The sequence below is a fragment of the Magnolia sinica genome, chromosome 17 (assembly GCF_029962835.1).
Source record: "Magnolia sinica isolate HGM2019 chromosome 17, MsV1, whole genome shotgun sequence".
Classification (NCBI taxonomy): Eukaryota; Viridiplantae; Streptophyta; class Magnoliopsida; order Magnoliales; family Magnoliaceae; genus Magnolia; species Magnolia sinica.
Genome location: NC_080589.1, coordinates 49773987 through 49788692, shown reverse-complemented (window position 1 = coordinate 49788692; position 14706 = coordinate 49773987). Strand labels below are relative to the sequence as shown.

The window sequence follows — 14706 nt, the reverse complement described above, 5'->3', positions numbered from 1 at the left end:
GATTCTCTATCTTATGACATACATTGATATTGCTTGTGGTGATGACCAAACTAGTGCCCATGGCGATGAACTCTTGTTACTGCTTGCAGTGATGACCAAACTACCACCAATGATGATGAACTCTTGCTACCGCCTGCGGTGATGATACAACTATTGTTTATGTCGATGATTTAAAGGCCCCCAATGTTGTTAAATCGCATATACCTATGCGCATATGCGATCGCACAATTGCATATGCGACCGCATATTTATTTATTCGAAAAATAAAAAAATTGAAAAATAGGAGAAAAATGTAAAAATATATAAGAAATTAGGGGGAACTTTCTTGTTACTAGATATCTAATTTTATATATTTAAAATACATTTGAGAGAAATAAAATCAATTAAACGATGAATTGAGTATACATCAAGTCATCAACATTCAAGAATTAGGATTATTGTGTATGTAAGAGAGAGAGAGAGAGAGAGAGAGAGAGAGAGAGAGAGAGAGAGAGAGAGAGGGAGATGTAGATTGCAGAATAAGAGTGCTTGAATCTTGAAAGTTGAATCTTCCTTGAGAATGCTTGAAGCTTGAATCTTGATCTTCCAAGAGAGAGGTAAGCTTCTCTTCTTAAATGAATAAATGATCTTCTTGCTTTAATCTTGTAAAGTAGGAACTAGGAGCTTGGTTGGAAGTAGGATAGGAACTATGTAAGAGAGAGATTAATTGTGCTTGGAAGTAAGAATGTAAGAAAAAAAAAGAGAGTAAGAGAGTTTTGGAGTGAGAATGTTGCAAATGGAGGAGGTTTGGATGTCTTTTTATAGGCAAAAGGTCCTTTTTTTGGCTAAAAAATAAAAAAAAAAATTGTGGACGCCAATATGCGATCGCATACACTCGCATTTTTGGCATATCCGAAATGCAAGGGAGAATTCGCATATGCGATCACATATGTGACTATGCGGTCACATTTAACAACAATGTTGCCCCTGGCACATGGCACAACCCCAACTAAGGGTAAGACCTGTCATTGTGGTGAGCAGTCCTCACAACCCGATATCGTGGTGAGCGGCTCAGTCTCTCACTGTTAAGCCTTATCTTATTAGACAATGCCTTTATTAGTAACCGCCTACGACAACGATTTATCTACTATTTATGGCAATGATTTGCAGGCCCCTCACACATGACACAACTCCAACCAAGGGTAAGACTTATCACTGTGGCGAGCGGCTATTCCTCATAGTCTGACACAATGGCTAGCGGCTCAGTCCCTCACTATCAACCCTTATCTTATTGGACAATGTCTTTCTTAGTAACCACCTACGACGACGATTTATCTACTGTTTATGGCGATGATTTGCAGGCCCCTCACACACGACACAACTCCAACCAAGGGTAAGACCTGTCATTGTGGCGAGCGGCCATCCCTCACAGTTTTACACAATGGTTAGCGCAGTCCCATTGTTATCAAATGCGATCGCATATGCGCATATTGTTGATCAAATCGCATATGCCATGATGGCATATGCGATCCTGGCAAGTATGCCATGGCATGCTTTTATATGCGATAAATATGCGATCACATATGCGAGTATGCGATCGCATATTTCTCAATAGCCAAGAGCAGAAGATTTATATTTATATTTTTTAAAATTTCAAATTGGAGAACTTTTGCCTATAATTAGGCACTCATATCCCCTCCATTTTCACTATTCTTTACTCCAAAGCTCTAAATCTCTTACTCTTTCTCTCTTACACCTCTTTCTTTCTTACTCTAATCTTTTTACAATTATTTCAATTATGTTTATTTTTTATATTTTATAAGTTGCGCTTACTTTTTGTAAATTAAGTTGTGAGTTATAACTTGTAAGTTGTTTTAAGTTATCCATTTATCATTAAAATTTCTGATGGGGACATCACGCGCACACACGCACGCATGTCGCTCCTACGCACGTATGTACGAAGGAGGGCCCCACCGTCGATCTGGCTCGATGACAACGTCCAGGGAGGGCCTCTTAGTTAGAAGACGGAGTTTTGATTCAAAGAGTGAGCCCGATAGTCAAGGAAAGGCCATCATGGGATCTCATGATCGTAGCCCACTAGTCGGATTGATTTCATATTTTAGGTTTTACTTATTGTTATTATTTAGAAAATCATGAATGCTTTAGATTTCTTTGTTTGGTTTTTATTTTAGTTCTTCATTGCCAAGTAATAGGTTGCGCACATGGCGCGAGTTTAGAGGTATAGGGTTTTTCCTCTAAATAGGCACCCCTTGTAGCTTTTTTGATTAATTGAAAAAATTCTGCGTTTTCCTACTCTCTGAGTTGTGAAGCTTAATTGGGTGCGAAGCCCTCCCTTCATCGAAGGGCTAACTACCGTGGCGCGAAGCCACATATATCCCGATCCACTCCTATCTTCTATTTTCTATACTTCTCACTTTCTTCCATCCATATTTCTATTCTCCTACAATCATATACGCTTCAAATCCATCTTCTATTGCAGCCGTTTTTCTCTCTACAGTAGATTTTCAGAATCTGACCCTGCAGGAGGGTTGAAACTTCGGCGGAGCACCACGTACAAACCGTGCATTGGATCGAGCTGACATTTGGGGGTTTTGGAGTCCATCCCTGGCCGACTAGGTCCAAGGTGACCTTTTTTCTGAATAGCGGGCCCCACACACGTGCGGCCGGGATCACACGTACGTGCCTCTGGGCCATTGTTGTTGTCCACGCGTGCGATACTTCTCTGGTTCATCTCTCCTCTCTTTCACTCCGCTTTACCCAAAATCCCTAAACCTAACCCTACATTACTCAAATCTCCAAATTTATGCCACTTTTCTTACCCTAAGGTTCTCTAAATTGGAATTGGTGAATCCCTTGGGTTAGGGTCTGATTGCTATGCATGTGTGGATGATTTTTACTTCCCTTTGAGTATCGATTGGTCCATAATTTTACTGATCCAGCCCTAGCCTGTGTAGGCCTGGACCTGCATAGATTCCCCTTGCTTGAATGTTTGAACTTTTGTGTGGGATATGGAAATTTTGTAATTGTTTCTGAACTAACGTGATCTTAAGCCTGAAGTCTCGCATATTATATTTAATTTTCATGTCCTGCATCAATTTCTTTGTTCGAAGTTTATAATAATTAGTTATCTTTTAATGTAGCTTGTTGATTGTTTTGTTAAAATTTATATAATATAATATAAGTAATTAAATATATCACTTAATGAAACACTCAAACTATAATGAAATAAGTAAAATATGCCAATCCAATCATGTGTACTAATTAGACGAGTTTTTACATCTTTTTTTTTTTTTGAAAAAAAAAAAAATGCCATGGCATATGCGATTGTGCGATCGCATATGCGAATAGCATATGCTTATCGCATGCAATCGCATATGCGATTTGACAACGTTGCTCAGTCCCTCATAGTTAAGTCTTATCATATGGCGTAATGCCTTTCTCAACAATTGCCTATGGTGGTGGTTCAACTATTGTCTATGGTGATGATTTACAGGCCCTTGGCACACGACTCAGTCACAACCAAGGGTAAGATTTGTCACTGTGGCGAGTGGCTCAGTCCCTTGCGGTCATCACTATGACGAGCGACTCAGTTCCTCAGTTTGTAGAGTCTCATGAACATAATCTCATGGTGCGTGGCCTGATCCCTCACGGTTGACAGACTCCTGTATAGACACTTTGCGAGCGGCTCAAATCCTCATAGTTAAGCGTTAGCACTTTGGCAAGTGGCCTAGTCTCTCACAGCTAAGTCCAACATTTTCGCAACTCTGGTCCATGGCACACCGCTATGTTCCCTCGTATGATAGGCGACCAAAAGACTCCCAAGGCCCTTGATGAGCATGGTGTGCTGTAAAGGCCGTAAAGGCCATTACGTAAAGGTAATGGTGGCAACTGTTACATGTTACTGGGTTCTAAAGGCCGTAACTGTTGTCACGGAAAAATGATACGTAAAGGCCGTTATAGCCCCTGTAACCGCCCATTACGCCCTTGTAAAGGCCTTGTAATGGTCCGTTACAGGGCCGATATGGTTTTTTCGGATTTTTTCATTAATAAAAGAGACTATAATGGCCGTTACGACCCTTGTAACAACCATTACACCTTGTATTGTAAAGGTAACAGTGGTGGCTATTACAATCACTGTTACCGTTACGAAATACCTTCCTAATGAGACATGAGAATCACCTTACATTATACCTACGGAGCAGACTAGTTCTATCCACCATGGATAAAACTCGCTTCATTACTTACGAGCCTAAACTGTGTTTGCTCCAACTACTTATGAGCTTAAACTGTGGTCTTACTAACAATGCTCCAACTACTTACAACCTAAACTGTGTTTGATCTAACTTTTTTTTATTTTTATTTTTATAACACTCCCCTGGCACACACACAAGCACCCTTGCCCACTCACACCACAAGGGATGCTCGAACTTGTGTCCTTGTGTTGAAACTCCAGAAGTCTACCACTAAGGCATGGCAACAGGGGCTTGCGTTTGCTCTAATTACTTAAAAGCTTAAACTGTGGTTTTATTAACAATGCCCCAACTACTTATGATCCTAAACTGTGTTTTGCTCCAATGGTGTACGAGCTTAAAAGGTCCTGCATGCTGCAGTCACCTGTGAGCTTAAAAGGTTGCGTAAACTCCAATGATTCACGAGCATAAAAGTTCTTCACTCCAAAGCCCTATATGAGCTTAAATTGCTATAGCAAGCCTACTCTTGTGGATGCTCACTCATGTGGAGGCTTGCGACAACTTTAAACTTGTCCCCGTGGGTTAAAACCTGTAGGATGCCCACTCTGCATGGGCCAAGGTATCCCATATCGGTATTAGTTGGCATAACGGTGCCCTCCAAAACTGATACGAATACGGGCGCGTAACGGCGATATGGGGGCGTAATGGCCCGTAACGGTGCAATTTTTTTTTTTTTTTTGCCAAAAAATATGAAAAAATATAGATTAAATCCGGAATATTCTAAGCATTCCAAATATGCATTCATTTATAAATTAGAACATGTTTATGGTGGTGTAACGGTCCACTCTTTGGTGAGAAGTTGTATTGGACTGTCTGATTAACTTTTGAACCAGGCAACCTGAATTTGACTACAAAATTTATGTATTTAATTTTCTAAATATCTAATTTATATACTTAACAATTTAATATCTTTCTCCCAATAGTTCTTTAAAAAAATGAAATTAAATTCAGGTAGATTGCGTTGCCAATTTGGGGTTGACTTGGAGGACCAATTCATGCCCCAAATTAGCCTCAAATTCATGCAATTTATTAGCATTATCCCACTTGTAAATTGGTAGCCATTTATTGGATAGTGAATCATGAAAAAAAATCAAAAGGCCCTGTTTTAAAAAATAAGCGTCCACAAATTAACAATTAAAACTATTCAAACAATTTGATTTTGGCATTTTGAGTTAGCAATTACAGTCCATAATTTAATTGGTAAATTTTAAGTTAATACATGTCTAGTGTACAATTTTTTAAGGGACCGAATTAGGTAGGACTCGAATTGTGAAGTGTAGCACAGTGTGTCAAAGTTTTTTGGACCCCACTCATGATGAATGTGTTATATCCACACCGTCCATCCATTTTGCCAAATAATTTTAGGGCATGAGCCCAAAAATGAGGCAGATCCAAAGCTCAGGTGGACCGTACCATAAGAAACAATAATAATTAAACGAGTATCATTAAAAATTTATTGGGGCTACAAAAGTTTTAGATCAAGCTGACATGTGTGTTTGTGACCCTGTTAAGAGGTTAGATGGAAAATAAACATTATAGTGGACCCTAAGAAAATTTTAATGGTGAGCATTCTATAACCACTGTTTCCTATGCTGTGGTCCACCTGAGATTTGGATCTTACTAATTTTTTGAATCATAACCTAAAATGATGTGGCAAAATGGATGGACGGTATGGATAAAATATATATGTCATGATGGGGCCCATGTGGCACGTGTACAGTTTAATAAAATGTGCAGCGAGCGTGCTGCGTAACTCGTAACTCGCACGCAGTCTATTTATTTCAATCAAGCAGGTCCTGTGGGTCTGATCATGAGGTATGTGTTATATCTAAACCGTCCATTCATTTGACGAGCTCGTCTTAAGGCTTGACACGAAAAATAATTCAGATCTAATTATCAAGTGGACCACACTGCAAAAAGCAGTGGGGGATTGAACGTCTACCATTGAAACCCTTTTTAGGATCACAGAACTTTTGGATCAATATGAAATTTGTTTTTCCTGTTCATTCAGGTCTTTTTGACCTTATGAACAGATTGGATGGAAAATAAATGTTATGGTGGGCCTACGAATTGTTTAACGGTGAAAATCATCATCTCCGCTGCTATTTTTGGTGTGGTCCAGACGATCTTTGGATACGATTCATTTTTTGGTAATGCTCTAAAATGATATTTAAAAATAGATGAACTGTGTAGATATAATAAATACATCACCGTGGAGCCCATATAACTTTGATCTCTTTTGAACCGTTTGTACAACTCGGAGCTCGAGGAGCGTTAGCGCTCATCTCAGCGTGACACGTACCTACTGTAGCTAAGCTGGTGTGGTACACCTGAAAAAAAAAAAGGAGAGAGGGAAACTGAAAAGAAAAAAGAGGGAAAGAAGAGAGAAGAAAAAAGAGGGAAAGAACAGAGAGAGAGAGAGAGAGAGAGAGAGAGAGAGAGAGAGAGAGAAGAAGAAGAAGAAGAAGAAGAAGAAGAGATAGAGAGAAAGAAGAGGAAGTATCGGGGAATAGAAGGGAAGAAAAAGGAGAGCCGACCGCGCAAGATTGAGTCAAGACTCCAACCCAGGTAGGCCTGAAACCATCCTTACGCCCGTAACGGCCGTAACGGGTACAAAATGGGACATCGGCCGATACGGCCTTGTATCGCGTAACGGGTCCCACCGTTACCGTTACGGCCGATACGTAATCGATTTGGGACACCCTGGCATGGGCTCCCTTGGTTGCGGCCATGAGCCCGATTCCATTGCCCTATGGGTCGGGGCCATGAGCCCGATTTCATCGTCCTTTGGATCGAGGCCATGAGCCCAATTCCATCGCCCCCTTTGAGTCATGTCAATGAGTCCGATTCCATCATCCTTTTTATCATGGCCATGAGCTCAATTCCATCATCCTCTAGGTTATGGCCATGAGCCCAATTCCATCGCCTTTTGGGTTGCGAACCATGAGCCCAATTCTATCATCTAGACCATAAGCCCAATTCCATTGTCTCTTGGGTCGCGGCCATGAGCTTGATGCCATCACCCTTTGGGTTGTGGCCATGAGCCTGATTCTATCGTCCTTTGGATCATGGCCATGAGCCCCCTTTGAGTCATGTCAATGAGTCTGATTCCATCATCCTTTTTATCATGGCCATGAGCTCGATTCCATCATCCTCTAGGTTGTGGCCATGAGCCCAATTCCATCACCTTTTGGGTTGCGAACCATGAGCCCAATTCTATCATCTAAACCATAAGCCCAATTCCATTGTCTCTTGGGTCGCGGCCATGAGCTTGATTCCATCGCCCTTTGGGTTGTGGCCATGAGCCTGATTCTATCGTCCTTTGGATCATGGCCATGAGCTTGATTCCGTCGCCCCCTTTTGGTTGTGGCCATGAGCTCGATTCCATCGTCTCTTGGGTCGTGGTTAAGAGCCTGATGCCATTAATTCACAAATACCATGGTCATGAGCCCGGTGATCAATCTGTAAAGCTCAATCCTACCACCACTCCTGAATAAACTCATCTTATAACTCCGTGGCGTACAACTTCACATACCATGGTTAAGTTCCATCTATAGGCACTGTGGTGAGTGCCTGAGTCCCTCACGGCTGTCTTACTTTTTGCATCTTCATATCTGGCTACATGTCGCACCTTTGGATTAGACCGGGTTCTATTTATCAAAGTTTACTATGGTGCTTCAAAGCTTCGTATAGTCATAAACTATTCCAGCACCGAACGATCTGTCTTACTTTCAGTCAGACATTGCATACACATCATCTGCATTACATACACCATCTGTAATGTTTATGTTGGGTTCTATGTCATGTACCATTTATATCCTATTATATGCCTGATAAATAAATTGAGTGCAGGTACACAGTATGGGTAAGTATATTTCAACAGCTGGGCCAATTGTTCTTTCTTCCAAATCTTATATCTCTGCCTCTCTGTGAGACATATCTATAGAAATGTCTGTTATAGATTGGATTGCTGTGGTGATCCTTTGGTTTCAAGTCTAATCATAGCAGCATTGTTCCTCCACTACGGGCTTCTGACATTATCATCAATTCTTTTTCTTTATGGGTTTTTGGTATTATTGTCGGCTATTTCGTATCACAACAAGCCACACTATATAATATCTATGGACCCACTGCATTCTACTTTGCTCTGCCATAACTGCATATCGGTGGCCTCCCAATATATATTCTCTTTACAATGAATCCTTTTATGATCAAAGCTGCCAGGCGATCTCTCTATTTGCAGATTTCATGGGCTACAACAGCTTAGACTCTCTTTCCTAGCTGGTCTATGGTCCATTTGGTTTGAGCACGACAATAGATCTTTCAAAGGTGGATCTTGTGTTCCATAAGAGATTTTTCAGAAGGTCAAATGTCTAGCATTCAAGTAGCATCAAGGTATTCCATAATGGTTATAGAGGCTGTCGTGGTCGTTGTGCCCCCCCCTTTTTTTTTTTGGAAAAAAAAATGTTTGAGCCCCATAATGTACTATTACAGGTCAGTTTTTCCATAACGGTCATCATGGGCCTGTAATGTGTAACGGTTACCACCATTACCGTTAAGGTCATTACATAACTGTTTTGGAATACCTTGAGTAGGATAGGGCTTCACATGTCTTGCTAATTTTGCTATTGAATTCTTCCAGGGCTCTTTAGGGCCTTTTTCTTCTTTGTTTTGACCCTGATGATTTCTCATCATCAATTTTTATATTCTTCCTGTTTTTCTTTTAATAAAATCTGGTTACTTTAGGGAGAAAAAAGAATTACATATTGGTTTTGGTTGTGGACATGTCACTTTTCTGAAACTGGGACATGTCAATGTGTGCCCTTATCCTTGTGTTCAACACTCCTCGGCTGGGCTTGTACAAAAGCTTAGTTTTATGCTTAATTATTATTGTCTTTGATTTTGAGGTTCTTATAAGTAATCAACTTTAGGTTTATTATTATAATTTAATAATTAATTTTGACTCTTTATTTGTATAAAATTACAGTATACTATTGAATCTAACTTTTAAATTTACTAACAAAATGTGTGGATGCGTTGGCAAATATGACTTTTAGAAGCCACTGTTCAGCAACCCATATCTGTGTCTGACACCAACACATGTTACATCATTCAAGTTGCATAGTATACTGGCATTCAGTAGTTCTGTGTTTTGGGGAAAACCAATGAACTCGAATTTTGTTATTGATGGTAGGAAGTGTTGTATGCATACAAGGAGAGAGAATCACAGGATTCCAATAGCCTCTTTGTTTTAGGGAAAACACAGAAATTTTCTTCATGATGTGTTGTTTAGGTAATGAGCTGGTTTTTAGTCTTCTCTTCCCATGAAAACATGTAAAAGAAATTCTAAGAATCTTCTTGGTTTAGTAGTCTCATTGTTTTACGAAACACCTATTAACCTTTTTTGATTCTGTAATGCAATTGAAATCTCAGGCATCAAGTGTTTTATTTTACTTGTCTTTGCTTCTGGAAATCTCTCAAATATAACTCTTGTTATTAAGTCAGATTTTTCTCAAAAATTATAAAAGAACTTCTAATCAGGGCTTCCTTTTAATCTCTGTTGAGAAGAATCCAGTTTAATAATAGCCTGGTCATGAAGCTAATTACTGTCCCAACGTGATGAGAGAGAGAAGGGATCCATATGCCTTCTAAGCTATATTCTGGACTAAAATACTCACTTTTGGACTGGTAGTAAAGCTGGGAATTATTCCATGTGTTACTTATAACAGTTGCATTTTTCATGTTGTTAACAAAATGGTTGGCTTCTGAACAGCGGTAAAAAGAAAAAGAGGGGCGCACGGGCAGTAGGTGCTGATAAAGGTGGTAGGGGACTCCGCCAATTTAGCATGAAAGGTGATAGTGTGGACCTGTTTTTTTGCTCTCTGTTGGCCTTTATGCACTTAATTATTATTCCTCCTAAAGTTGTAAAATGGGTACAAGCTGAGATTGAAATCTTCCGCATCTTCTTGAGAAGCTTCAATTGAAAAGTTAAAGAGTCTTGTCAATCGATTGTTTGTTTGGTTCCTGTGCGAGTCTTTTGTTTCACTGGGGTTTCTAGCAAGTGATTATGGAATTTTTGTGAATTTTTTTTTTCCTACAACTCTGTGAGATGGGTTTTTCCTAACTGATTACATGTTTCTACCATGTTCTTGATCCTTAACAGTCTGTGAGAAAGTTGAAAGCAAAGGTAGAACCACTTACAATGAGGTCAGTTGGCTTTGCTGGAACTTCTTTCTCCTTGCCTTTTCTCAATGACATTTTGGTTCATTTTTAAATTCTTCGTAGACTGTTTTTTTACTGGAGGATTTAAAGTTTTTCACAGACATGATGCTAGCTTATCATGAGTATTATTGTTTCAACATGAGGGGGATGGACTGCCTGCCTGTATCACTAGAATGCTTTTTGTTAGTCATTTATGTTCATTTGAGATTGAAAGGCTTCTGTATGGATTGCTATTGGTTGCACATCCACATGCCTTACCAGCTTGCGAATTTAGCTAATCAACTTTTATATATGTGCTCCATTTCAATTGCTAGCAGCTTAAATGTGATCTTCTGTAAAATTGAATCGAGTGACCATGTACTTGTTGAACTGTGGTTTGACCTTTCACTGTGGCTAGGAATGCTCAAGTGTTACTTTTTATGGTTGTTAACAGAAATTTCATAAAAAAAGAGAACAAAGGACCTGTTATCCATTAAGGCAATGGATAACAGGTTCTGGTACAAAGGGCTGGTCTACAGACACCTTCCTGAGCTAGATAATCTTCTACGTGGTTTTGCTTCTCTTGACACATGCTGGAAAGAAACCCAAAGACTGCCAACCATAACCTTAATTTCGTTTACAATGACAGTGTGCTTCCATGGAAATGACTTTTTACCCCTGGCCCAAGAATTGGCTAATCTGGAGTTACCTTCAACAATTAAAAGCTCCTTGGACAGGCCATGATATAAATCAAGTCCCACTTCAACCACAATTAACTCCCGGGATATTGGAGTCACCAACACCAACAGGGGTGGAAAACACCTACCCAGTGCAGCCAGTATTGTCCATTATCAGCAGTTGATGCCGACATCTCTTGGTTACTCATAGAACTTTGGTCCACATTCCTCTTCAACCACCCCTAGAGGGAGGCAGATTCCACAAGTCACTCTTCTTATGAGCTAGCTTTTACCCTCTAATTACCAAGCTCCAATTCCTAACCAACTCCAAGGTGTGAACATCCACAATTTCCTTAGAACTCATTTCCCAGCTTATAGTAGCATGTTTGATTCTCTTCTTCAAACAACCATTGGGCATGCTTAATTCTCGAATATTCTTATGCTCCCTCCAAATACCCTGCTTAATACCATATGTAATAATCCTTGGTAGAATTTGTACAATATTATGAATAAGGGATGGAATTAGTTCTGTGCCTTTTGGACTGCAAGAAGATCTGGGCCATGCTAAAGTTCTTAATTTTCTTATGGAATGGTTCTGTGTTATTTTATTATAATTCTAAGACAGATCTGAGTCATCTGACTGAGTGGTTTACCAAAATGACCCCTTTTGATATTTGCAGTCGATAATTCATGAGTGATTGAGAAGGATGTTGTCCATAGATCACATGTGGGTTGGAAGAAATGGAGATGTGCCTTTGGAGTTTTCTGTGATTGTCGTGTACCATTCCAACTGAAAGGGAAATTTTATGGGAAAGCAATAAGACCAGCCACGCTTTATCGGGCAGAATGTTGGGCAGTTAAGGAATAACATGTTCATAGGATGTGTAGCTGAAATGAGAATGTTGAGATGGACGAGTGGCAACACAAGGAACAATAGAATTGGAAATGAATGCATCCGAGATAACTTAAGAGTAGCAACAATAGGTAATAAGATGAGGGAAAGTAGACTTGGATGGTTTGGTCATGTGCAACTGAGACCAAGAACCTCACCAGTTAGGAGTCAGCTGGTTCAAGTTGAAGGCGCAAAAAGGGCAAAGAGAAGGCCCAAAAGGACCTGGGTGATGGTAAGAAAAGACTTGATGACCTAGGGTCTAATTGAAGTTGTGGCCCTTGATAGAGTGGAATGGCGGAAAAGGACACATATAGCCGACCCCAATTAGTTGGGATAATGCTTGGATGATGATGATGATTCCAAAACATAGATGTCTTTCAATCTGTTTTTTTTTTTTTTTTAAAAATAAAAAATAAAAATCTCCAATCCAGTTGCTATTGCCTTTATTCCGGTTCTGGTCTCTTTATTGCCTGCTATCTTTTGCTCCACCTTTCATTTTCTATTTCTTTTTTGGAGCCCAACTTTTCAATAGATTTACATTAGGCACATTCCATTTTTCTTACATTACATCAACGAATTTGTTCGTTAGTTCGAGCTTTTAAACTATATTCAGGTTTCAAATAGTGTTGTGCCGTAGTCTGACCTATTTAAGCTTTTCCAGGTTCCTTAGTCTCACCTATTTAAGTATTTTCAGGTTGCAGATGAACTCGTGGCTGAATTTGCAGATCCTAGCAGTAGTCTTGCATCTCCAGATCAGGTAAGAGATGCATATGAAAATGAAATAGATTGCTTCAGGAGCATCAATCTCCAGTTATGTATATCAGATGTGGTGTCATGGTCAAACAGTAATCTGTGTTTCTCCTACTGAACAGCAACAGTACGATGAGAAAAACATACGGCGGAGGGTGTATGATGCCCTAAATGTTCTCATGGCAATGGATATTATATCAAAGGATAAAAAGGAAATACAATGGAAGGGCTTGCCTCGCACTAGCCTAAATGATATTGAAGAGTTAAAGGTCTGACTCAATCATTTCTTCTGATATCTAATCGAACCCATTATTTTGCATGCATGTGACAGCTCTAATATGAGTTTTCTTTTTCTTGTCATTCATTCGACCATAAAGAGTGTAATACAGTTAACATGTTGAGTCTCCTCGAATTTCTTATCCTGATAATGTTCAGTTCTGTTCAACATGCATTTATCTCAGGCAGAACGCATTGGACTAAGAACTAGGATTGATAAGAAAGCAGCATATTTGCAAGAATTGGAGGAACAAGTAAGATCGCCTACTTATATTCTTTGTTTGCAATCAATATTCGTACTTTTTGGTGTAATTTCTTCATCTTGATTACCTAATATTCTTCACTTGCAGTCAATATTCGTACTTTTTGGTGTAACCGCTTCATCTTGATCTGGCTGATGTCTTTTTGTCTTGCTGAAATGTATGCTGTCATTTATATTGGCTCTGGAACCTGCTTTTATAGAATGATGAAGACATACAGGCTGAAAATTTTCTTTGCCTAGCTAATCCTATTTGTGGAACAATGGCTGGTTTCTAATTTTTCTGTTACCTTAAAGTTCATAGGTCTTCAAAACCTGGTAGAGCGGAATGAACAATTATATGGTTCAGGAAATGCCCCTTCGGGTGGAGTGGCCTTACCTTTTATCCTGGTTCAGGTATATTGACTTCATCATTTTCTTTTTTGACTTCAGTTGTGCTATTTGAATGATCCTTTCGAGGTCAAAAGTTAACAACTCACTAGTTATGAGCTTCTTTATTTAGTTCTAAATGGAAAAAAGTTCTTTCTTAATTATAGCTTCTATTAAGCATGAGTCATCAGTTTCAATCGGTATGGTCCCGAGATAAGTTGTGAGACAGGATAGTCTCATACCTCAAGTTTGGCTAACTTGATAAAATTTCTAAAATATGATGTATATGCTATTAATGTGGTATATATTTTGATTTCTGTTTTATTTTATTATTTTGAGATTGTATGTTCTTTCCTTTTAAGAGTACTACGGAATGTGTGCAGTTATGAGACATTTGTTTTTTAGGATGGAAAATTATATTAAGAAGGGAGGAGAAATCAACCTGAAAAGAGCAACAAACAAAAGAAAAAAGGAAAAGGCCAATTATACAATGAAACACCAAACCCAAACCCACAAAAAACCCAAACAGAGAAGGAACCCAAAGAGAACTGAGCCCCAAAAGGAGCAGAGAAGAAAACCTAAAAAACAAAACTTATACAACTCGAACTACCATAGGCATGGAAGAGCCAGAAGCTGCACTGAAACCAGAAATCAAGAGTAGCAGAGGACATTGTCTCTGCCCAAAAGATTCACAGCCCACTCCTTAAGATTGCGCAAGAGAAGGGAAGAAACTCTGGAAGAGAGAGAGGAGGTTTTCTGAATACGGTGTTCTGTATTCGTTACGATATGGCCATAAAGGCCGATACGTATAGGTAACGGCTGTGACTGTTACACAATACAGGGGCTGAAACGAGGTAGTTAATTTTTGGGACCACAATGGCTGTTATGGGGCATAACAACCATTACTCCCGTAACGGATGAAAAAATGACACCTTTTTTTTTTTTTATATGTAAATTCATTTTTTCCTCATTTTCCACTTTTCTCATTCCGCAAACTTTCCTAGATTATTCTACAATAGATTTTGACCACTC

General features: G+C 39.3%; 1 protein-coding gene across 2 annotated transcripts in view; it reads left to right on the top strand.

Annotated features, from left to right (window-relative positions):
- The window catches only part of LOC131230380 (transcription factor-like protein DPB), a 58463-nt gene that overhangs the window by 11555 nt on the left and 32202 nt on the right, over positions 1-14706 (top strand). For both annotated transcript variants that reach the window (XM_058226267.1, XM_058226268.1), the window contains 6 exons: positions 10024-10103; positions 10414-10457; positions 12715-12777; positions 12893-13039; positions 13232-13300; positions 13603-13701. In XM_058226267.1, coding sequence (XP_058082250.1) covers positions 10024-10103; positions 10414-10457; positions 12715-12777; positions 12893-13039; positions 13232-13300; positions 13603-13701 — 502 coding nt within the window. The remainder of the gene's footprint in view (positions 1-10023; positions 10104-10413; positions 10458-12714; positions 12778-12892; positions 13040-13231; positions 13301-13602; positions 13702-14706) is intronic.